This window comes from Lontra canadensis, unplaced genomic scaffold (assembly GCF_010015895.1).
Source record: "Lontra canadensis isolate GAN:19392208 unplaced genomic scaffold, GSC_riverotter_1.0 scaffold25, whole genome shotgun sequence".
Taxonomy (NCBI): Eukaryota; Metazoa; Chordata; class Mammalia; order Carnivora; family Mustelidae; genus Lontra; species Lontra canadensis.
This window is the reverse complement of record NW_022631019.1, coordinates 7,099,796-7,124,930: the sequence shown is the minus strand read 5'-3', so window position 1 is coordinate 7,124,930 and position 25,135 is coordinate 7,099,796. Positions and strand designations below refer to the sequence as shown.

General features: G+C 43.9%; 1 protein-coding gene across 9 annotated transcripts in view; it reads right to left on the bottom strand.

The window, feature by feature from the left end:
- Positions 1-25,135, bottom strand: part of KIF1B (kinesin family member 1B) — a 139,502-nt gene that overhangs the window by 20,904 nt on the left and 93,463 nt on the right. For 6 of the 9 annotated variants that reach the window (XM_032863361.1, XM_032863364.1, XM_032863363.1 and 3 more), the window contains 13 exons: positions 20,793-20,886; positions 19,613-19,761; positions 17,360-17,538; positions 16,550-16,687; positions 15,118-15,366; positions 9,926-10,044; positions 8,712-8,797; positions 8,243-8,372; positions 7,900-8,062; positions 5,206-5,296; positions 3,434-3,552; positions 2,761-2,816; positions 782-890 (listed from right to left, as the gene is read on the bottom strand). In XM_032863361.1, coding sequence (XP_032719252.1) covers positions 782-890; positions 2,761-2,816; positions 3,434-3,552; positions 5,206-5,296; positions 7,900-8,062; positions 8,243-8,372; positions 8,712-8,797; positions 9,926-10,044; positions 15,118-15,366; positions 16,550-16,687; positions 17,360-17,538; positions 19,613-19,761; positions 20,793-20,886 — 1,682 coding nt within the window. The remainder of the gene's footprint in view (positions 1-781; positions 891-2,760; positions 2,817-3,433; positions 3,553-5,205; positions 5,297-7,899; positions 8,063-8,242; positions 8,373-8,711; positions 8,798-9,925; positions 10,045-15,117; positions 15,367-16,549; positions 16,688-17,359; positions 17,539-19,612; positions 19,762-20,792; positions 20,887-25,135) is intronic. The other 3 variants (XM_032863367.1, XM_032863368.1, XM_032863370.1) reach the window with 1 other exon arrangement.

The following is a 25,135-nucleotide window of genomic DNA, read 5'->3' as shown; positions in this document are numbered from 1 at the left end:
GTACTAAGCATTATCCTCAGGATAACATTTATTCCCCACCCTTTCCATGAACCGATACAGCCCCTGGCCTCTGTTTCGGAATGGGGATCTATTTTATGTGTTTTTCCAAGAGCATTTTAGAGACAACTATGAGTAACAATCACATTCTCCTCTCACTCTAACACAGCTCACACAGAGGAAGGAAGCTCATGTTGATTATTGTGATCTAGGTCAGCAGTCCTCAGCTGGAGGTGATGTGGAATGTTTGAAGACATTTGTGGCTGTCACGCTGGAGGGGCGGTGCTACGAGCATCTTGTGGGTAGAGGCCAGGGATGTAGTTCAATATCCCACAGTGCACAGGACAGCTCCGGATAAAGGGTCATCCAGCCCAAAACAGGGCCGAGGTTGAGAAACCCTGGTGTAAAGAAACGTTCTGCCCTTGGTCCTCTCACTGACGTGATTAAGGTTAAAGTCCTGACTATATTCTGTGTAACATGCTTCTGACTCCCTTTGCTTTGCTGCTGACAGAATCCGCTCTGTAAGTTTTCTTTCCTTGTACAAAGTGCCAGTCTCCGTGTTCTTGCTGTTGCTAGTAAGAAGGCAAATTATTACTCTGGACAGTCACTTCTTTGACCGACATCTAATTAAAAAAATAATACCAACACCACCACAAATTCAATTCAAAACTGGAATTCAAAAGTGACAATGAGTCTTTAACCTGAATATGAAGAGACTCCAAATTACGTTTTCTAACTTTGAAAAACCTAGGCTTTGTTTAAAAGTTTATAAAGTTGGACTTACTCTCCTGTAGGCTCCAGTTCACTGATCTCAAACCAAACCAGAAGATCGTACTTGCTCATGCTCTGGCCAAGGCTGGTTTTGCTCATGGTGTTTAATTTGGTGGCTGGAACTTGTAAAAGTTTTTAGAAAAATGTCAAAATATGGTCCAAGTCTACTTAGTAAAAGCCTAAGTTCTTTAAGGACACACTCAGGAAAGGTAACAAGAGTCAGGGTGAGATTTAAATGTAGATTAAATGAGGTTTAATCTGTAGACCCAGATAAACATCACCATCAATGACATTAGTGCCTCTAAATTCAGAGAACTGGGAAAATGGAGAGTTGGTATCTCTCTCCCTCTCAGCAAACAGTATCTGTTGACAAGAACACAGGTTTCGTGCAGAGTGAAAGTGCTCACGAAACCACTCAAAAACTTTCCTTAGACTCTCCTCTTCTGTGGCAGGCAGAGCAGGAAGTGGTGTGGAATATGCAGTGTGGGCAGAGCCTCACACCTCACGGGGTCTCCTCAAAGCTGCAGCTCATGAGGGAAGACCCATGCTCCAGCCCAGGAGTTCCCAAACCGGCCTGCACGTGGGATCTTAAAGCAAAGCCCAGGCAATTACATGACGCAATGTCTATGGGCAGGACCCAGTCCTCTCAGAGGACTGAAATCCCTCCAGGGGATTCCAATGTGCACGTTCTCTGCTCAGACCCTGGGAGCACCGTGGGGAGAGTCCAGTGACTTGGGACCGACTACTATTCAGCCACTAACTACTAGGCGACTTCGGCTGAGTCACTGAATCTTTGGGAGTAAGTCTCCTCATCTACACGAAGCAGATTAGGGTATTAGCCCGCAATCTTGAAGAGGTATCGTGAGGACCCACTGACACAGGGTATCTAAAGGGGCCTTAGAACTCATACAGTCCTAGTCAAATGTTAGCCTATCTGCATGATTCACTCTGGCTGAATTCCACCTGAGCTGGTGCTGCTAGCCAAGAAAAAATCAGTGTCACTGACTCTGGTGGTCATCTGAGGGCCAAAAAGCAAAATCAGAAGCATTAAAAACACAAAAACAAAAAAACTATCTACTAGGAAAAATCTTTAAAACTGAAGAACCATTGCAAAGAACCCAAGTGAACAAACACAAGGGGACTCCGCCCCGCCCCTGCAGGTGAGGGGAAAGCAGCCCCATCAGAGAAGGTGCGTCCTCACATCCCTCCAAGGGAAGCGTATTCTTGACAATGCGCTAGACCCTAGGCCCGGTTCAGGCAGCAGCAGACAGCGATGTGTGTTTCCTACACAGAGAGCCAGGCTTTAGGATAAGCCCCTGAGCATGGTTCTACATCTACGGCAGAGCTAGGTCAGCTACTAACCATGTCGTTTGGGCGCCCTCTCACTCTGGCAGCCTGGAACTGGCAGAGAGAGAAAAGACGGCCCTGGGTCCGCCCCATCCTGGAAGGTGGCAACAGCGGAGGAAGCAAGCGCGTTGGCATGCTCAGAAAACGCGTCCAACACATGCACATTCACATAGTCAGCTATGAGAAACCGAACGAGTTCAATCTTTCTCTCATGGTCTGAAGGCAGGATGGAGAGCAGCAGTACAGAGGTGGTGAACAAGTACAGGGTGGGGGGGGAGGGTGGCAAGGGGGCAATGAGGAAAAAAGGATGAAAATAAAGAAAAAGCAAAACAAGATGAATGAACATGCAGAATACATTTGAGATGCAAAGAAATGCCCTGTCACCCACCAGTCAGGAGGAGTTACATATAAAGCAGATAGACTTAGGAACAGGGAGCTTATCAAAGTCCACAATAAGACCACCAGAAAGTTGGCAGGGAAGGAGCCCTATAGTGTCTTACTTATTTAAATCAGGAACCTAGAATTCCAGTTCCTGCTGGACACAGGAACATGTAAAGATACACAGGAGAGGAGCGGGCATGTAAAAATTATTTCTGTCTGAAAAGCGACCCGAATAAGAGCAGTGTCACCCAGAGAAGGGCTCACCTGGCTTGGAGAGTGGCATGGGTGGAGGGAAGAAGCGGCGAGATGGCTGAGGTGGGCTGCAAAGGAAGGAAACAAAGTTCAAGGCTGAGAAAGGGTCTCATGTGGACATTAACAGCAAGTTCAAATCTCCTCCACAAACAGATCATTTGCGCTTTCCGATGAAGCAGAGTATCAGGCACCAGACATAATCCCCACAGTGAAACAGAACCAGATATTTTAATAAAAGTCCCCTTGTGGGTCCCAGCTAATAAGTGAAATATGAGAACTTTCCTGTTAACGCTGACACTCTACGATCACCCAAAAGGCCCCATCATTGCTCTCATCACCTGTGACGTCTCCACTACAGCTCGTGCTTCCTAAAGCTCTGGGTAGTGAGGAATCCTTACACACAATCCTCGTGTTACGCCACCTCGCTTTCTATCTTGTTCAAAGTCTCTTCCTAGCACAGAGACGGTCCTCCAGGGCAGCCAGCAAACGTCAATGCGCTTCACCTATCATTAGTCATTCGGTGGCTTAGAAAAAAGGTGCTGATGTTTCTACAGAGGAAACATCGGGTAACACAGAAAATTGTTCTTCAATTATCTTAATCCCTTAAAAGATTTCTTCCTTCCCAGCAAGTGGCAGGATGAGTAACAGTAAGATCAACAAGAATCGTTGCTTATCTGGTTCATACCTGTTCAGCTCCTGTCCTTGCAGATGAAGCGGGTGCTGCTGATAATGCCCGAACACTTCAAATACTATCGGCTTGGTTTTGATATATTCCACAAACGATTCGGTGACCTCCACCGCAATCTAGTAAGGAATAAAGCCAAGCTAGATGAGGGAAAGATCTGCTGTAACACACACACAGAAAGTCAGCACTTCAGAGTAGCCAGGATGCGCTGGGTATCGACTCTGCAGGCCTCCCGTACCAAGACAGGGGCTCCTCCCTGGTTCTCATTACTCTACCGAGCTCCAGGCCTTCAAGACCCTCCGTCATCTGACACACCTGCTGCCCTTCACACACCTGCTGTTTTGGTTCAAACTCACGGGCTGTTCCTCCTGCCTGAGCTTCGCTCCTTGGGATGCCTGAGGACTTACCCAGGCTACGGCTCTGCCTGGAAGGCCTGCCCCTATCTCAGTGCCTTTAAGTCATTCCTACATTCAAGGCCCAGATTTAATAGTAACAACAGTGAGAAAAACATGACTGTTGACCAGGCACCAGGTACAATACCGAGTCTGACTCACCTTTTCTTATTACACTATATCCTTTGGGAAATTCCCCACCTCCTTTCTCCACCCAACATAACTTTAAAGTATCTTCCCATTAACGGAAATGACCCTGCCTTCTTTCTACTCCCTTTGCATTTCAGGAATACTTTTCTATGATCGCGTGCTACTGCTGTTTAAATATTCATTCGATTTCCCCTAAGCTCTTTGGGGCATAATCCTCTGTGATTCATCCTTACTCCCCAGCCGTGTCAGGCACAGTCCTTGTGCACACTAGCCCAATGAATATTTATGAGATATGCGCATGCTTATATTCATGCAATTAAACCTAAAAAAGAAAACAGTGTGTTTTGTGTTTGCTGTTCCATTTTCAGCGTTGTCCTTCCTGCTCCTACCGTTAGCAAGAGAAGGAGAGCGTGTCATGTCGTAGTGATGACCCTGAACACCAGGACCACACTGCTCGGCTTCAACCCCAGCTCCGCCTCTTCCTAGCTCGGTCCCCCTCGTGTGTGACCTTAACTGCTCTGTGCCTGTCATCTCAGCAGTTATATGGGGCTTATGAGGGTCTACAGTATAAAGGTAAGGATTAAATGAATGAAGACACAAAAAAGGCCTTTGGAACAGTAACTGAGATGAAATAAGAGCTCAGAGAACGTCAGCTATCGTGATGAGGCTGCAGACTTTGAATCGAGTGTGGGCGACCCTTCCTAGATGAGACGGAATGCCTGCTGTCTTACTCTACAAACGACAGCTCTAAGGGCACTAATGGATTCATCATATGATCAGCTGCAAGGAAAAGAGACTGCATCTTAATTTATCTACAAAAGATAATTTAATTTTCCCTCATCTGAGCAATCTAAGTGTCTTATAGTTTAAAGGACAATATGTTAATTTAAACAAAACTCATATTAAATCCACTCATTTTTCTAGGAAGGAAACACTAAAAACAACTCACTACATTCCTACTGATGGAACATTTTTATGGGCAGCCCAACCCCCACACACTCCCGGGGCCCACTGTAACTCGAGAAGGCTGGCCACTCCGACCACGGAGGATTACCTCATCGCTCTGGCCACTCCCTCTATTGTCTATTCTCACCACCACGCAGCTTGGATAATCCTCCTTCCAGGGCTGCGAAAGACAAAGGCCACCCACACAGGTCGACTGCCTAACACCGCATCTCAGACAGCCCCCAGACCTGCAATTCTTCTGGCAAAAACGTCCATGGCACTTACGTTCTGCACGTGATAGAAGCCCAGAGGACTTCCTCTGCCGTTGTTTTTGAGGGGTTCAGTGGAGAATGCTTCATCATGACGATGCAAAAAGCTTAATAAAAAAAACAGGACACATGAACTTCAAATTACAGTTTCATCAAGATCTATGTTTTAAGAACCTGACTTGGAGGGGTGCTTGGGTGGCTCAGCTGGTTAAAACATCCGACTCTTGATTTCAGCTCAGGTCATGATCAGGTTGTGAGATGGAGCCCTGACCTGGGAGGGGAACCTGCTTAAGATTCTCTCTTTCTCTCCCTCTGCCCCCTCCGACTACCTCCCTCTTTAAAAAAAAAAAAAAAAAAAAAAAAGAACCTGACTTGGATCCTCTGGAAAAAAGTAGCCTACTTAGGCAGAGTCTTTAACTGAACCAAGTAATTCGTAGTTCCTTGTGATATATATTTTCCATTATCACTCAGACAACATTTTAGATTTTATTTCAAAAATGACTGAAAGATTAACTGACCCTGACCACTTAGCTCTGTGGACACACATGCAAGAATATCTCGAAAGCATCAAGAGTGAATTCAGTGACTTCCTGTTTCTTTGTAGGAACATTATTTTTACTGAGAATAGAAATTATTGAAATCATTCTGTGCAGAAAAGATCTGGCAGATTCAAGCTTCCATAAAGTAGTACTAAAGCCTGTGTTTAGTGTTCTTGCCTAGGACAGTTTCTGATGACCTGCGAAGATTAAATTTAAACGTCACCTCTTCCAGTAAGTCTTCCCTGACTCACCCGAACAGCTGTGTCTTCCCACAGTACTAGGGACCCATTTTCCTTCGGTAGCAATGGTTTCACTCTTTGTAATAATATGTTTACATGCCTGTGTCCCCAAAAGATAGTGAGTATCTCCTTAGTGCTCCAGATATAGAAGATACTCCTGAAATATTTGTGAAGCAATAGACTATGTTTATTTATGCTCACAGATAGTGGGGTTTTACTTCTCTCTCCCTATTAGTCTGAAATAAACAGAAGTAGAATTAAAGAATACTGAATACAAAGATTTACTCTGACCAAGCCATCCAGGTACCCCTCCCCTTGTACTTCTTCTTTTTTTTCCCTTCCAATTTTTTCCCTCTCCAGATCATAAGCTCTATGTGCCAGGGGCATTACTTGATTTGGGATCTACACTCCTCCAGTGCTCTGCTTAGAGCAGGGACAAATATCCTGGGGTTCCACACTGGTGATGCCTGAAATCATTCATATTGCTCGACAGCTGTATCTTCTCTATACAGGCCAGATGAGAGTCTGTAAAAGCTCAAGAAGAATGTGAGCCTTCTTTCAACAGGAGTCAACACTCCCTCTCATCCAGAGCTGACACCAGGTGGAGAGGCTACTCTCGTGCTGGAGACTTTAGGACAAAAAGATCAACATGACATTACTGGCATTTCAGATGCCAGTTAACCAAGTAGGTCTTTTCCATAAAATATTTCAGTTGTGGGTGCGTGGGTGGCTCAGTCAGTTAAGCATCTGCCTTTGGCTCAGGTCATGATCTTGGGGTCTTGGGCTTGAGTCCCAGGTTAGGGGCTCAGAGGGGAGTCTGCTTCTCCCGTTTCCCCTGTTCATTCCCTAGCTCTCAAATTAATAAAATCTTAAAAAAAAAAAAATCAGTTGCCTAACTAGTGTAATAATGAAAGCTCAAAGCAACAGGGTCATCTAGCTAAGTCCACCCCCATGTTAATTTCGGGCTGCTAGTGAAAACACACCGACAGGGCACAATCAACACTCGATAGGTAATACGTCAACAACAACTGTGAGTTCTAGCAAACAATATCAGTGGCTTACTATGCAGTAATCACATCTGGTTTGCGGCTATAATCTCCATAAAGGCAGTGCTTTGTCAACTGTATGAGGACGCCTGATGTGCAGAGAGGCACATGCTGAAGGACAGGGATGGCGGAACTCTCGAGGAGCCTCCTGGTGGCGCCAGGGGCCAACTGCGGACTTGGACTGAGTCGAGGGAGAGCGCACTCTCTTGTACTGTGGCCCTTCCTCAGTAATGAAAAAACATACTGATGTCCGGAGGTATTAAAAGTTAACACTGTCAAAAGAGTGTTTTCCAAGGAGTGTTATGAGAAGAAAAACTCCAGAGGATTATAGGATAGAGTTTGTAAGTAGCTAAGGAATGAAACTAGTCACATCTCTACAAAGTAGTTATTTTTCAGTTGACGTAGAATTTACTGTCATTTGCATGGTTTTTTTCCTCCAGGTATTGAACAGGCGTAACTGGTGGCTGGATAATTCATGGCCTTCAGACTTGTTTATTAATAAGATATTTCCCCATGAAGAGCATTAAAAAGATTTTGATTAAACAGGCTTATCTACATCAGATCCTGTATTTCCAGCAGAGGGGGGACAGGCCACCGTGGAACCCTCTTAGCAGGATGCACGGTCACACCCCTCCTCACAGCAAACTCGAGTTCATTCCATTTTAGGTTTCTGGTTCTTACTGCCCCCTGGAGTGAAGAAAGCTGTTTTATTTCAGACACTGGTAGTTGTTTCCCACTTGAGAGTATTAACACCTCACATAGGGGAAAAAAACAAGAACAAAAACAAAAAAACACCTCGCATATGTAGAGTGAAGCACTGGGTGGTACACAAAGGATGTCACCTGGGTCACCAGCGAGGCAGGCAGGCAGGCAGAGGGGGGCTTACTTGAACTGACAGAAGATATCCGCATACTCCGGGAGGATCCCGCTGGCCTGCAGCACAGTTACTCGGAAAGTGAAGGCGCTGCCCAGTTTCAGGTGGTGGCCGATCTCTTCAGAAAACCCTTCCATGACCATCTTACCATCCAGCAAAGTGCCCGACTTCAAATCTAGAAAGGGTCAAATGAACACACATATGGTTCAAATATGGCACAGACCCCTCTCAAAGAGGGGAGAGGAGGGCATGCTTTCCATTCCTAGTCGACGAAAGCAACGATCTCCCTTGATGATGGTCAGTATCTTGCCCTCTTTGAGAATGTCCCCAGTCCCAGTAACCTCTGTCTACGTACCCAAGTCATTCATTCGATTGATTTCTTCCGGAGGAGTGGTGACCTCAGAACTCTGACCCTGTCCTTCTACAATCCTCAGTTCCTCCAAGGACAGACCAGAACGAGTCATTGCAACTGAAGAAAAGTCATTCTGAAAACAAGGCAGGAGCAGGGAGCTGGTCAAGCAGCACGACAGCGTATTTCCCCCAACCTCCTTACTCGTGTCTATTTGCCCCAAAAGTAACAATGGCTGGAAAAGTATGTGGATTAAGAGCTGCCTGAGAAAAGGTAATAAAACAGAATTAGTGTCATAGTGTCTTTGCCTCTGTAATTGTTAGACATGTCCTGTGTTCATGCAACAAGCCCGTGGTCACCTGTCTTCGGCAGCTCTGGCCAGAAGGCCTGTTTTCTAGTGAGCATCCTCCCTTATTACAAACCGGTCTCCTGCTTTTCCTTCTCTGAGTTTTTCCCTCCCTGGAAGGGTTCTCACCTGATTAAAGTACTCGTTATCAAAAGATATTTTAGCTGTTCCTGACTGTCGAATCCCAGAACCATAATCAGGAGCTTCTTCATCCGCTAAGTAGGAAACACAACAACAAAAAAGAGAAGGATCAAATGAGTCTACGATGGGGCCAGAGGAATGGCTCTTGTTGGATTATAAAATAAACAGGCAAGTGGTGGAGGCTTCTAGCTCGAAGACTTTCGTAAGAGGAGATGCTGAAGAACGAGCTTTTGCTTAAGAAAGGAAGAGCCGGAAGCAGTGAAGCCACAGGGGCTGATTCCAACTCTATGTAGAGGTGTATTTACCAACCTGCTCAGCTCAAATGAGACTATTTAATAAGGAATCAGTTTTATTCTTGATATTGTTCAAATGTCACACCTAGAAACACGGACTCTTCCCTTGGCAAGAGGACACGCAATACCACCTAACGAACAGCTGACGGTATGGGGCTGTGCTTGCACAAACTGGCATAGAGTTGACCCTGGTGACCGTGCCAAAGATTTCCACGGGCAAAAGCTGCGAGGCCACTCCACACCACAGGGCATCTGGAAATTATACGAAATGGCCACATTCTTTCCTCAGAATGTAGGCTGGATCATGGAGAAGTGTAAAACAGCAGAATCTTGATCCATAAACAACAAAGCGGTAGTCCAAGGACGGAAATGGCTGGTACAAGTACCGTGAGAGAAAATTATGCAAGAAAAAGGTCCTGGATATCCTTTGTTACTTCTGAAGCAGTTTTAGAAATTACTTTTATAAAAGTTGTTCTTTTTTTTTTTTTTTAAAGATTTTATTTATTTATTTGACAGAGATCACAAGTAGGCAGAGAGGCAGGCAGAGAGAGAGAGGAGGAAGCAGGCTCCCTGCTGAGCAGAGAGCCCGATGCAGGGCTCCATCCCAGGACCCTGGGATCATGACCTGAGCCCAAGGCAGAGGCTTAACCCACTGAGCCACCCAGGCGCCCCTAAAAGTTGTTCTTTATGTTAAAGGAATCCCTTCATCCCATTACTCCACAATAGCTGTGGCCCAGACTAACAGAATCTATTTATGATAACGGGGAAATGATAACTAAAAGGAAGCAATGAAAGCTTTCTCCGAGACAGACACGCCATCACGCAACTGAAGGGCGGCCCACACAGAACTGGTCTGCCTGGTCTCTGGGTGAAGAACCACAGCTCTCACGCGGGGGCAAGGTCACCTACCTGCAATGGCCTGCACGGCCACACGCAGAAACCCCCGCACTTCACCTTTCTCGCTGACGATGGCTACCCTGTGAATCAGGGGCACCGGGTACAGCAGGTTGCTCAGGTAAACAAATGCCCTAGAGACAGAAACCAGGAGACAAACATCTGAGCGCCCCGCAGGCAGAGAAGCTGGCTTTCAGATTCCCGAGAATATTCTCAGGGCTTCTAGGCCCTGTCTTAAGGTCACCTTTCTGTTCTGTACTACCAGACTGCCTCCCGTTGCTCTTCTGGCAGAGATAATACAGAAAGAAATGCAAACGCTTGGTAAAGCAGTGGACAAAGACCAACTTACACCAAATTACTCCTTACAAAAATGACAAGTTAAAAAAAAAAAGACTAGCCTAGGTAGAAGAGTAACAATTGGAAGTAGACTTTCAAGAGGACTGTCCTATGGATACTGCTAAGGTGGAGAAAAGGGAACCTACTGAAGAGCTTAACTTTTTAACATAAAGGTGTTTTGTTTTATTTCTCCCAAGAGATAAACCAGAAATTGGGAGACAAAAAAGGAAGGAAATGGGCCTGAAATACAGTTAATAACTCTAAAATAGATTTCAAGTCACAGCATTATGGAAATGCTCTAGGAAATGACTATTATTTTCAGGCAGGTGACTGACACATATGAGCAAAGAGGGTTTGTAGCCAGAAGTTTCTGAGGAGCAAGCTTAGAGGAGACTCTGGCTGGACACAGACGAATATGCAGGGAGAAAAAGAGAGCTCATCCGTAAAGGATTGCTTTTGTTCCTGGAGTCCAAAACTTAACTCAGAAATGGAAACAAGAAAGGAAGGTTATAGACCTAAAATCGTCTTTTTCAAACAAACCAGCAGAGTCCCATCGCATTTGTACTCTTTTTACTTCATTATTTTGTATCTATTGATTTTTTTTTAACAATAAAAATGTGATTACAAGTTCATTTCAATTAGTGGATGTGATACGGAATCTAGTTCCTACTGTTACTCTTGTCTTCCCACCGGGTATATGATCTTTGAACACAAAGCAAGACAGAGAGTAAACATTTGCACCAAGAAATCAAACATAACCGAACGTGACACGTATGCCTGTCTGCTTCTTCTCCTGCTCTGAGTCTGCATTAGAACAGAGAAATGGGAGATGGAGTGGATTTGTGGGATTTCAACTCAAAGTAATGAAAAAAATTACTGAAAACAGACAAAGTACACCACGGAAAAAGACATGTTAATAAAACTTAAAGAGCATGAAAATGAAATGTGAATGAAAACTGTAACAAAAACAACTGTAAGTAAAACACTGAATCAGATCAAATGAAGTCTACTTCCCTTTCAGTCTGCTCCAAAGGTGGGGAAGGAAATACTAAGAAACAGAGGGTTAAAGCTATGTTGTATAAAATTTTAAAAATGGAAAGTCTTCTAAAAAGGATTAAAATAAGACTCTCAAGTATTAGCTACTGTGACAGAAGTTAAAGACGAAGAATTTGGCCTATGGTACCAAATGGACGGCTTCCCTTTCCCCATCAGCACCATACAGACCACCTTCAGCTCTTCATGATTCCAGCCCACCTGCTCGCTCTCAGTGCCTCGGCGGGGCAGAGTCACCGCACGTACCTGTCCCCGGCGTGGAGCCCACCCTGAACTCTACTGCCCACCTCACGCCTTTGATTTCACAACTGCAGGTCAGGTCTTACTCTGAACATATGCTCATGACAGGCTCCCCCAGCGCTAAGTGATCTCAGTAACACACATGACTCCATCATTGCTATGATTTACATCTATATGACTGTTTGTCTGTCTCAACCACCAGTCTGCAAACCTGGGAGAGCAGGATTCACGTTTGATTTTGCTTACCGCTGTCTACAGAGGGTCTGGCATATTTATTAAGTACACTCAACATCCAATCAACATGATTGAGCGTCTATGTACATGACTTGTCCTCTATCTTTAATCAGAAGTGGACCATTTTCCAGAAAAATGGGTTACACCAGAGGTTGATTTTTCAAAGATATACTCAAGATAGATATTAACTATAGAGAACATGTTTAGGTTCCTAACTCTACTTAATTTGTATAGTTGTTTTTATACTTATGCCAGGAATGCCTGTTTCTAATTTTCAAAAAGCTTCCCATTGAAGGCACTGCATATCGTGTTCATACACGCATTACAACAAAGTACTGTCTGACCACACACTTAGGCAAAAATCCCCTTTTCACCTATGGCAATGGTTATTCCAAAGGTGAAAGGACAGAAAGTATTCTTGTGTATTTCCCGTTTTAGAAAAGAGACTTCCGTGATTCTCTGGCAGTGGCAGGCGCACTGGCACAGGGGCTACACAACCGCATGGTCACTTGCCAGCTCTCCCTGTATTATTATCGGAAGACTGTCCTTTGCCCAAGGTCAATGCCGTAGAAGTTCTCCTCTGAAGTTTTTTAAGCTGGAATTTTTATAAATACTCTGCATTCTTGAGAGTCCTTATACTTTGACCTAGCAGACTGAAGGAGAACAGAAATGAGAGAGGGGAAGATGTAAAGGGTATATTAGCATAAGTTCTGTGAAGTTACATCGAAAAGGGAAACTAATTTGGTCAACAGAAAGACAAATCAGTGTAATTATGGTTCTAGTTACAGAACACAATGTCAGTTCAGACTTAGGTGTCAGAATAACCATCTTTTGCCCCCTTTTAACCCAGCTTAACTATTTTACATTTCATCCCAAATTATGATGGATGGTTCATAACATCCCAGCATGCCATAAGAGAATAGCTAAAGGGACAAGCTCTTTTCATTTTCATACAAAAATTCGCCAGAGGCAGCCAAGGCCAAGAAACAAAACCTACAAATGGAATTTCACAAGGAAGTGGAAAATTTTACAAGCGAATTGTATTTGCAATTATGCGCCAATATGGGAAGTCCAATCCTGTGAATCACAAAAACAGGAAAGAAGTTACTTCTCATACGGACAATGACCACTACATATCTGGGTGAAGTTGCATAGTTATCAGTTTTGATTGTAGATGAGAAACGAAGTCAAGGGTGAAAAGTAAAGAGCTATCCCCCACTTGACTGATGGCCACAATTTCACCCCTTCCACTAACATCCTCCTCACAAGTTAAAGTTAGCTGTAGAACCTGGGAAGCCAAACATATGGAAATTACTTGAAAATCAAAGCAGAGCTGATTGCTTTATACCTATACTTAAATCTGATATGATTAAAACAGTAGAGAAAATAATGCATACATTTAAGCCAGTGAATGTCCATATTAAGTGGGATTCTGACCCAAGTTCTCCACACAAGCGACTCCAAATACAAAGGCTTCGGAGAACTCTTCACCAGGATAGTCACTTGGTTAGTGCGGATGACAGAATCGAAAAGATAAAGATCTTTAAGGCTCTCCGTTTTCCTACCTAACTCCTCACTTGTACTTGCGAACCCGACAGGCCTCGGTTTCAGTGAAGCCGACGTGCGGCCTCAAACATCTCCTAGGGTCAGGGCTCTTCACGATGTGCCGCGTGAGATGAAGCTCCACGTTCCTCCCTGTGTGACAGTGCACAACGAGCAGCTGCGCAGCTGGCACCAGGACAAGCAGTTTAGGGACAGAAACTCAGTTCTAACTCCCAACCCTTTTAGAACGCACAAAGCCATAATATAAGAAAAAGCTCTATGGTCCCATTATTGGTACACAGAACCACTGCTCTCAGTTTTAATATAAATCAGCTTCTCTGAAATTCTAGGCATCTATTTCTGGCAATACACCGGCAGAAAACAACATTCACGGCTGCACAATCCCTTAATGCTTATGCACGGAAAACCTGAATAGATGCTGCTCCGCTATCATAAACTCCCAAGACTGTCTAGTATTACATCACAAGCCCTGGTCACAGTTGAGGCTTTCGTGTCTACCAGCAAGCTTGTCCTGCCCCCTGTCCAGCTCAGTGACTGTACACCCCAGTAGTTATATTTAGTCCTTGCCAGGCGACCAACATCACACCATGAGCTCAGTGTGAGACTTACCTCCCTACTGGCTCAAGACATGTGCTGCGCTTTAATTTTTGGAGAACTGGCGTAATTCCCTATTTTTAAAGCATTCAGCAACATGTGGCCCTAATGAACTATTAAGATTCAATTTCATACCTTAAAACCTGCACACACTTTTTGTGAATCCAGCGAGTGCTGCAGTGCTGAATTTGTAATAAAATTACCTCAGCATGAAGACTGGGTGTAGACAAAGACCTCAGTATGAGGGGCATAGGAGAAGAGCTCTGTGTCACTGACAGATGGAATCTGAGACAAGGCCTCAGTTTGGAAAACTGAACTTAACACAGAGCAGTTTCATGCAGTGCTGAACAAATATCCATTGTTGGTGGTGTCAACAGATAATTTCATGAGCTTCATCATTATAAAACCTATAGGTAAAATTTTGGCAGAAGCCAAAGATCTACAGATAGGTTCACTGAAACTGGCTAAAGAAAGGCATCCATTTCAGACAAAAGGAAACTTCATGTTCCTGATTCTTTTTCTGACTCAAAGTAGGTAAAAAATAAACCCAAAACACTCCTATTTATTTACTTTTTAAGATTTTTAAGTAATCTCTACATCCAACTTGGGGCTCAAACTCACAACCCTGAGATCAAGAGTTGTACACTCTACTGACAGAGCCAGCCAGGCGCCCCTACCTATTTATTTATTTATTTATTTATTTAGATTTTATTTTTAAGTGACCCAACACTACTCCTGATTCTACTTTTATCCTCTTGATTCCTGCCAGTGTTATACATCCTTTGTTTCAACCTTGGCCTTGCTCTGCTCTCCTTCTCATGTCATCCCCTCCTCTGCTTCTTCACTCACATTCCTACAAAAAGGAAGCATCACAACATAGGAACATTCTTTGACCTTGTAACACTAGACTCAGCTCTAATTACTTTCTCCTCTGGGGTTTTCCCCTTCAGAGGGAAAGTACTGGGGAGTTTAAGACAAGGGGTCCTCCACAGAGAGCCTTCACACACTGCCGTAGGCTGTACCGAGCAAATACTGACTACCCCACAGACACGGCCTGAGGGCTCTCCCCACCAGATTGGCATGTCACAAATGGAATCTGCTAAGGAACATCATCCCGAATTGCACAAGGAGCCTCTTTAAAGCAAGAGCTGGTCCCTTTTTGCCCTTCTCACAATAACCTCACCAACCTTCCCACTAAAATGAACCATGGGGATCGGTCGTAAAACGGGTCATGCCCGTCACTGAAGAGATCTGATCCCTCCTCCGTCCCTGCGTCAGAGCCGGTGTCATCCACGAATGCCTCATCATCAAAATCCTCCATTTCATCTTGCTGTTCGTCAGCCAGCTCAGTGATGTCGGAATCGGCCGTGGAAAAAGTGGGGGAGGGTGTGCGGTCAGCAAGGCGCTCATTCACACAGCCGTGGAAAATGGGGGAGCTAGACACCAGGGAAGACGCCAGGGGACACAGCCAAGGAAGGAGAGAGGAACAGTTGGTTAAACAGGAAGCTATAGATGTCAACAGGACAGAACCCACTGGGGAATCAACACAATAAAAGCAAGTGGAAAAGCAAAAGGATAAAATGAGCTTAAATCATCTGGTTCAGGTGAAAGGGAACAAGGACTGGTCCTTAGAATAAGAAAAGCAAAGGAAATACATGAGTGGAAGATCCCAGGTAAAATGTGTGCTGCAAAAATGCTTGTATTTTCCAGTTCACACAAAAGATTAGCAGCCAAGCCTCAAAGGAGCCACTCAACATTTGGTCAAATAAAAAAAGTACAGATCTTTATTCCAACTCGACGTCATCTCGGAGCAGAAAACAAAATGGATGGAGTGGTGTACGGAAAAGCCAGTACGGGCCTTGCTTGGATAAAACGTGTTTGGCCAATTCAACACTTCAGAAACACTCTACTAACAGAGTGGAATGGAAGAGATTCAACTTCATTTCTACAAAATACTACGACTTCAGCTCCTTCTTTTGGCCTAGTTCCTGTAAAACTGTCAGAAAATTTTTGCAGTTGAAAAACAATTCAATTTCCGAAATCATTAAGCTCAGAACATATGACATTACATTTCTGCTTTTTAAATTCTAAACCTCTAAGAACTTGGACTCCGTATGGATGCACAGGGCACTACTTGTTTTCATTACACGTTGAAATGTATGTATGCACAGAAGAGGCTCAGGCAGATGACCAAGATCTGCAGCTGACTCACCCACGGCAAAGACTAACAGGAGATAAACTGCCTTTAAAAAAAAAAAAAAAAAAGAGGACACGTCGGAACAAGCAGTTAGTTGCCAGCTGTAAGCTGTAAGTCATACTGATTTTAAACTGTGCAGGATATAGATACAGGTTTTCTTTTTCTTGCAAATCTCTGCTCTTCAACTGTAAGAGGCAGGGAAGGCTGTCAATTACTCTGGATCAAAGACGAGCCTGAAGGACGCACACTGAAGAAAGCGTAGGCAAGTTTACCGCATGACCCGGTGGCTGGGTCTGAGTGGGTAAGATTATACGTGGAGCATTTGTGCACACGTTTTCTTTTAACTTTCTATAATAGCTGCTGAGGTTTTAAGCAAATCACTCACTATTTAAAAAGAAGACACTGATGAAATCATCACATACCTTCCGACCAGTTTGAACCAATGGAACCGATCATAAAAGGGATCACTGCCGGTCACGGTGGCTTCGCTTTCATCCTGGCTGCCGGAGGCCACCTCACCTGCCCTGTCATACATCTCGCGCATCAAATCCAGCCTCTGCCTGCATAAACACAAAGTGCTCTGCTTAATATCATGAGACTGCATCAAAATTTCACTCTGGAAGTATCTTCCATGCAAGATTAAAAAAAAAAAAAAAAAAAGCTGTTCCCATCATTTAATGATATTAGAAAAGAATGAAGGCCCAAAGTAGAGAAACTCACAACGCTCAGTATTCAGTGTCTGAGTCTAGAGACAAGCCACCAAAGTAAAAATTGGCCACCTAACCGCTACTGAATCTTAAGAGAAATGTAGTTCAGTGGTATATGACATATCAAATATAATGTACAGTGGAAAATATCTCGCCATGCTAAAGGCAAAGGAAACCATATTGTAACTTTACTGTTTATTACCGATTACCAGATCCAGAACAGAAAAGATAAATGATTACCAGATCCAAGGCAGAACTAGGTATCATGAGATTGAAACATTTAAAGTGTAAGAGGGTCTACGGGGGGCAGATCTAAATCTGATCTACAAGCGACAACAGAGTGGGATTCATTGATTTAGCAGAAGATGGATGGACGGTGGCAGCCCTGCAGAGCAACAGCATTCAGCACCGCAGAAAAGGAAGCAATAGTGCCATCACACAGCAGAGAGTCTGAGGGAGCCCACCCAAGCAATTTATTATTATTTCCTAAATAAAACAACTGATTTTATGAGGAATTTTTCATACTTGAGTTTCTCCAAAGACCAATAATGCGTTGCTCCATTCTTCAGATCCTGGACCTCTACAGCCACCACAGTACGAGGGAAAGGCCTGTCTTCATGAGTTTTCTCCATCTCAGTGGGAAGTAATTCCGGAGGCAAAGGGGAGTACAATGTGTCCGTCAGCAGGACAAACTGGAACTGCACCTATGTGGAAAGAAGAAACCATCCCAATGGCCTTTATGTTTTCAGCAAGTCAGCCTCGGAAATGAGGCGATAGAATCCTACTCCACGGGAAAGAGGTCAAACGTGTAGTATGTGCTCAGTGAACAGCCTGTGCTTAACTGGGGAAAAATGGCCACGTGTGTATCAGCTGTAGAGAACCATCCTAATTTCAAATTAAGCTTTTTACAGACTTTGCTCTCCTCGCCCAGAACAGTGTTTTTACACAAACTAAAATCTCAGTCCCTATATTTTGGTTGATGGAACTCACATAAGAGAACAAAAGCTGGACCCGCGAGGACATCTCTAGCTTCTCACTGAGTCGTGGGCAGGGGGGGGGGGGGGGGAGAGGGTGGTGCTAGAGCAATGTCACAGCTGGTTTTCCATCCTAAACTCAAGAAGCACAGGTGCTACTCTTAGAAGTGCTTACTACGTGGAAAGTGCTTTGCGTGCGCCGTGTCATTTATGTCTTGCTACCGCCCTGTATTGTCACCTACGAGTATCATGTAAATGCCAGATACACCAGCAAGAAGGAAAGACAGAGTCTCCGGCCTGTACTTCGTCTGCTCGGAGAGAGGGGTAAATACGTGCAAAATGAAATGGGCTGGTGAGACCGAATGAAGGTGTCCTCCCCTGTTGTGCAGCGCTAGAATACAGCCCGAGGGAAAGGGAATGACTCTCCCAAGGCGGAGCCCCCGGTGCTCTTTCCTGCCACGTGACACTGCCCACTGACTCCGCTGTCATCCTAGTAGTCCCCATTCAGCCGTGGGACAGGGAGAAGAAGCAAATCTAAGACGTGGTGTGACGTTCTGGTAATAAGGAAAAGCAGCAACATCTATTGCCTTTTCAAGTCTAAGAACTATTTCAACTCTTTACATCTACTCCTTCTTTCAGGCCTCACAGAACCCTAGGTGGCAGGGGCTGCTGCAAAGTTCCTCTTGAGGGAATGAGGGAATGGAGGCACAGGGCCGTTGGGGTCAATACAAAAACTGGAACTGGAGCCTGGCTGTTTGAGTGCAGAGGACCTGTCCCCTGTGTACACTGGCCTAGACCAGGAAGGGCACTTAGGACTTATAGGTGCAAATGTCATGGTTGAAAACTCCAAGAAAATTGAGATTTTTAGAAACCCAAGAATAGCATTCTCCTATTAATACGTCCCTCTAGCACATGGGGAACTGGGGTGGTTCAGTTGGTTGGGCATTTGCCTTCGGCTCAGGTCATGATCCCAGAGTACTGGGATCGAGCCCCACATCAGGCTCAGCAGGGGAGCCTGCTTTTGCCTCTCCTTCTGCCTCTGTCTCTGCTCGTGTGCTCTCTCTCTCACTCACTCTGTCTCTCAAATAAATAAAATCTTTAAAAAAAAAAAAAGTTTTGCTAGCTCTTGTTGGAATACAATCTCCTCATTTGTAAATAAGATGGAAAACAAGTTGTTTTAAAAATGTCATGTAGGGGCGCCTGGGTGGCTCAGTGGGTTAAGCCACTGCCTTCGGCTCAGGTCATGATCTCAGAGTCCTGGGATCAAGCCCCACATCAGGCTCTCTGCTCAGCGGGGAGCCTGCTTCCTCCTCTCTCTCTGCCTGCCTCTCTGCCTGCTTGTGATCTCTCTCTGTCAAATAAATAAATAAAATCTTTAAAAAAAAAATAAATAAAAATGTCATGTAATTGGGACGCCTGGGTGGCTCAGTCAGTTAAGTGTCTGCCTTTGGCTTGGGTCATGATTCCAGGGTCCTAGGATTGAGTCCTGTAACAGGCTCCCTGCTCACAAGTAACCTGCTTCTCCCTCTCCCTTTGCTGCTCCCCCTGCTTGGGCTCTCTCTCTCTCTCTCTGACAAATAAATAGATGAAATCTTTAAAAAAAAAAAAAAAGTCATGTAATAAATATTTAATGAGTACCTACTATGTTCCAGGCACATACGGTGAATAAAGGCATATATAACCCTGTTTCACAGCCAACAGCAGCTGAGTTCACCCAGGGGAAAGGCTAGTTCAAGATAAGAGCCACAACCCCCTGAGGGACATGTGCACCTCCAGATGACCCACGGGCTCCCGCCCTCCATACCTTCTTCTTCAGTTCCACACTGATGGCGTTGGCCTCCTTCAGGTAAACAGCATTGCCCCAGAGTAAGTCCCTTAATGAAGTAAACTGGTGAGACTTCCACTTCCGGAAGGCCCACTGGGCCAGCTCAAATTCATGCTGTGTCCAAGCAGCTGAAAAGAGCAAACGAAGCGTAACAAATGGTGATCTCATCACTACAGAGAAATTACACGTCTCCTCTACCTCATCTCTCTTATCAAGTTATGTGCCCATAGTTCTCCATTCAGCTGCTTTTGTTTTCTGCTTTTCAGTAAAGCTTACGAAATTCTGTTGATATTATGAAGGCAGTATATACATTTTAGAAAACCTAAAAAAAAAATTCTATTTAAAACAGTACATGAAAGATAGAGACTTCTCTTCCTTTTAAAAAAAGTATACATCTAATACGTGACTTATAATGAAGAAGAGCCCTATGACATACTATACAACTTCACATGCTAAGTATTTTTCTTGCTAGGACAAGAAATAAAAAGGTCATATTTTACTTCAATATTAAAAAGTAAAGAATTTAGTACATAAATTAGAGTTTCTCCAAAGTTAATCTGAAGCCTTGAGATTACTGGGAGGTTGGGTGGAGAAACAAACTGGGAGGAGAATTCATACTGCACCATACGGAAGTGACAAGCAATTAACGCCCCGATTCAGCTAAGAGATTCTGAAAAATTTACAGCAGGTAGGCATGACTAAGCAATAGGATTAGAAATCCGCCAGAAGTAGCTTTAATATACATTAATAATATAGTTCAAAGTCCTCTCTGGGTAATCCTGGGTGTAAATCATATGTCAGCAAATAAAAGAATATCTTACCAAAGATAAGGCCCTATATTTATCTGTAACATACACGAGCTTCACATGTACAGTAATTTGAGACAATATATGTAAACTGCCTAAGAGACTCCTATAAGGACCGAGCTAAGAAACCTTGTGTTCGATAGAACACAGTCAGCCCTTCTCCCACCTCAGAGAGCGCAGTCTGTGTTCTCAGCATTGAGGATCTTCTGAATCCCCTTTAACCTGGCTCGGTAAAACATCAGTAAGTGGTAGGGTTAACTATGATCAAATCCAGCTTTGATCATAGATGAAAGGCTAATCTGACGGCACAGATCCAAAAGCTACAGGGGGAAATTTTCATCTCTGGAGTTCACCTTCTTCCTCTTCTTCCTCCTCTTCTGTTGTCTCAGCAGCGAGGGAGCGGGTCTCAACCTGCTTCTGCAAGGCCTGCAACTTACTCTCATAGTCCTGGATGAAAAGAGAGGAGAGGACATGTAGGAGAGGGAGGAAGTGGACAGAGGGGAGGAGGAATGACAGCAGAGCTGGGGAAAGCAGAGAAAGCAAAAGATAAAAAAGGGAAGACAGAGGCAGGAAACAATAAAAAGACATACAGAGAAATACTTAGGAAAACCCCACAAAGTACACAAGATAGGCTGCTGTAAGGGGTCAATCCTGAAGAAAGCAAAATGCCATCTCTTTTTACGCCCTCGGACCTAAGAGTTCTTTATTTGGGGTTGAGGTCCAGCCAGGGGGTACTTTGAGCAGGAAAACATGTGGATCCCTTAAATTTATTTCCTAGTAGTATTTACGTAGAACCTTCACACATCAAGGAATTCCAGAAAAAAACAATACTGGAAAATTCACCAGTATCGCCAATAGTTCTGATTAGCTGTTTGGATGGGAACCACAGACTCTGAACTCTGCGGATGGAACACTGCTATTTTTGCAGTTGTAGGATGCAGGATACAGCCTTTAGGTAACCAAAAGATCACGGTGCTCTTCGGGCCAAAATAATGTATAGACTGTATTTAGCTATTCAGTAAAGATATTTTAAAATATACTATTATAATACAAAATGCATTATTGTAATACAAATCAGATGTACCCTTCAATTCTCCATCTACTCACTTGACACATTCTCAGTGGGGGTGGTATCACCCTGAAGAGGATAAAAATATGGTTCTTGAAGGATACAAAAATCTTACTCTTTTTATGCATAAAGCACAAATATATATATATATACATATATATATATATATACACATACACATACATACATACACAGTATTTAAAGAGATGTACTACACATCTGAGGTATTAAAATTTCATGGTGGGGAAAGATTAAGGAAAAAATATCTAAAAAGGTTCCTTGGAGCGGTAATTTTAAAAAGCTTGCATTATTTGAGAATAAATCAAGTAAAGGTTAAGAAAAGAGACCTTCCCATAATAAAATACCAAATGACAGCATAAGCACAGTAGTTTAAGATACACTGCCTAGGTTTCCTGCTTCCTTGGAGTGACCCAATTATAGACTGTCCTGGACAGAGGGATTGGGTATGGCCATGTACTGTTTTCAAACAGAGTTCTCCCTGCGTCATAAGTCAAATATTCGTTTTATTACAAAAGGACCACTGAAAGCCTCCTAGCAAACTCTATTATGAAAAGACTCCCAATGGCAACGCTAACTGAGAAGGATGCAAATATTCCTAAGGCTCATCATTTATCACTTAGTCTCACAGAGGAAGCTTTCTCTCTTTCATAGAGCTGGCTCTGAAGAGAAGCCAGCCACACAGCTTTATTAGCTACCGAAACACACTTTTTGGGAGACAATGCACTGCGGCAAAAATAAATAAATAAATTAATTAAAAGTTTTGCTCCTGGCACCTGCTCTTACTAGTCTTATAATTCTGGAAAGTTACATCCTCTCTACACTTAATTTTTGTCATCTTTAAAATGGACATTTTAGTATCTGACCTGCCCCACACACAAGACTGAAGGAAAAACCAAATGATGAACCATTTAAAAATGCATGTGAGGGCACCTGGGCAGCTCAGTGGGTTAAAGCATCTGCTTTCGGCTCAGGTGATGATGCCAGGGTCCCGGGATCGAGCCCCGCATCGGACTCTCTGTTCAGCAGGAAGCCTGCTTCCCCCGCCTCTGCCTGCCTCTCTGCCTACTTGTGATCTCTGTCAAATAAATAAATAAAATCTAAAAAAAAAAAAAATGCATGTGAAAGTCTTCTTAATTGTAATATACACTATCAAAGTGACAGGCCATGTTTTAAAAAGTTTATTTTCTGGGGTGCCTGCGTAGCTCAGTCGGTTAGGCATCTGACTTCGGTTCAGGTCATGATCTTGGGGTTTTGGGACCTAGCCCCACACGGGGCTCCGTGCTCAGCTGGGGAGTCTGCTTTCCCCTCTCCCTCTCCCACTGCCCCTCCCTTCATTCATGCTCTCATGCTCTCTTTCTCTCAAATAAATAAATAAAAATCTTAAAAATAAATAAAAAAATTTATTTTCTAAGTATACCCAGCACCCAGATCTTGGCTTCTAAATACTATTCTCCACTAAAAGGAAGCAAGGCTTCTTGGGAAAACAACTGATTCCAGGTTTGAAGCAAGGAAAGTACACGGTGAGCTCAGAATATCTTGTGCCAGAAAGCAGAGAAGTGCTCAAACCCTGATGGGTCCATTTCCAAAGGGCACCGAATCCCAGCGGCCAGTAAAGAAGAACAGTAGCAGAAACATAAGGGGCGCTTGGGTGGCTCAGTTGTCCGGCATCTGCCTTCAGCTCAGGTGGGATGGAGCCCTGCACTGAGCCCTGCACTGAGCCCTGCACTGAGCCCCGCACTGGGCTCCCTGCTCGGTGCGAAGCCTGCCTCTGCCTCTCCCACTCCCCCTGTTCCATCTCTCGCTGTGTCTTTCTCTGTCAAATAAATAAATAAAATCTTAAAAAAAAATGACAGCAACACGATACAGCACACTGGGTATTAAAAGGAATCCAGGCGTCCACAGTGCTGCTAAAAGAAGGGGGGAAACGGAGAAGCTCTTCTCTGCTCCCCTGCAGAAGCCAGCTACGAAGTAAACGCAGAGGAACGGCAATTAGAAAAACGACCTGCAACGCCGGACAGCACGACTGAATCCGGCAAAAATCACCCACACATGCTCGAGCAACTGGGGGAAAGCTGGATGCAGAACAGAAGAGCCACCCGATCCCGAGCACCGCCCTGGACGCCTGTTAATAAGACAAAGGAAGAGCTGGGAAACGTCACATTACATCTATAAACATTAGCATTACTGGTGAGGGGACAATTGAACATTTGGTCTGCTAACGTGACACGAGGGAAGTACACAGTGTCACCTTGACAGCTTTCTTATCTATCACACACGCTTGACCTAAATCTAATCTTGAGAAATAATCAGACTAATCAAAATGTAGCCTATTCAAAAATACCTAAAAAACCAAAGAGAAAAGAGACATCACGACCAACCGTAATATACAAACTGTGCTTGGAACTGGGATTAAAACTCACACGTGCTTCTCACCATTATTTTTCAGACAATAAGATAATTGGAAAATGGACTGTATATAATACTGAATCAGTACTAAGTTTCTCGGATAGGTTAATGATATTAAGAGAATATCCCTGGTTTTAGAAGATACACAGGGCAGTATTTTGGGGTAAGCTGTGTGATGTTTGCAACTTACTTTCAAATGAATCAGAAAAAATACATAATTATGGGTATACGAAGATTCATTATACTATGTTTTCAGCTTCTTGGTATGTTTGCAATATTTCAAAATAAAATGCTGGGGAAGGGGCACTTTTTTTTTCCCTTAGAAAAACCTGTATGTTCTATGGGATCCTTTCAAAAGAGAAAGATGACTGTTTACCTAAAAGTTCTCTGGTGGGAACCTAAAAGTCCTCTGGTCGGAAAATAGTTAATATTTTAGCTTTAAGATTTTTTTGTTTTTCATTTGCCCCCACTTTTTTTTTTTCAAGGATTTTATTTATTTACTTGACAGAGATCATAAGTAGGCAGAGAGCAAGGTAGAGAGAGAGAGGAGGAAGCAGGCTCCCTGCTGAGCAGAGAACCAACTCGGGGCTCAACCCCAGGACCCTGAGATCATGACCTGAGCCGAAGGCAGAGGCTTAACCCACTGAGCCACCCAGGCTTCTCCCCCAGTTTTTTATTATAGTAAAATGCATGAAACTTAAAATTTACCATCTGAACCATTTTCAAGTGCACAGTTCAGTGGTGTGAAATGCATTCACACTTTGGGCAACCATCACGACCATCCACCTCCAAAATTCTTTCCATCTTGCAGAACTCCATAACCACGGAACACTAACTCTCCATTTTCCCTTTCCCCCTCCCCCAGCAACTACCAGTCTATTTTCTATGATTTTAACTACTGTTAGTATCCCATATAAGTGGAGTCACATAATTTTAGCTTTTTAAAGATTTTATTTGAGAGAGAAAGAAAAAGATGAGCGGGGGCAGAGGGAGAGGGAGAAGCAGGCTCCCTGCTGAGCAAAGAGCCAACATGGGGCTCAATCCCAGGAGCCTGGGATCATTACCTGAGCCGAAGACAGATGCTTAACTGATGGAGCCACCCAGGCACCCTAACTTTAGCATTTAGTGACTAACTTATTTTTGAGGCTTTCTTCAAGAATCAGCTTACAACCTGGTCAAACTACCAATAAAAACAAAATC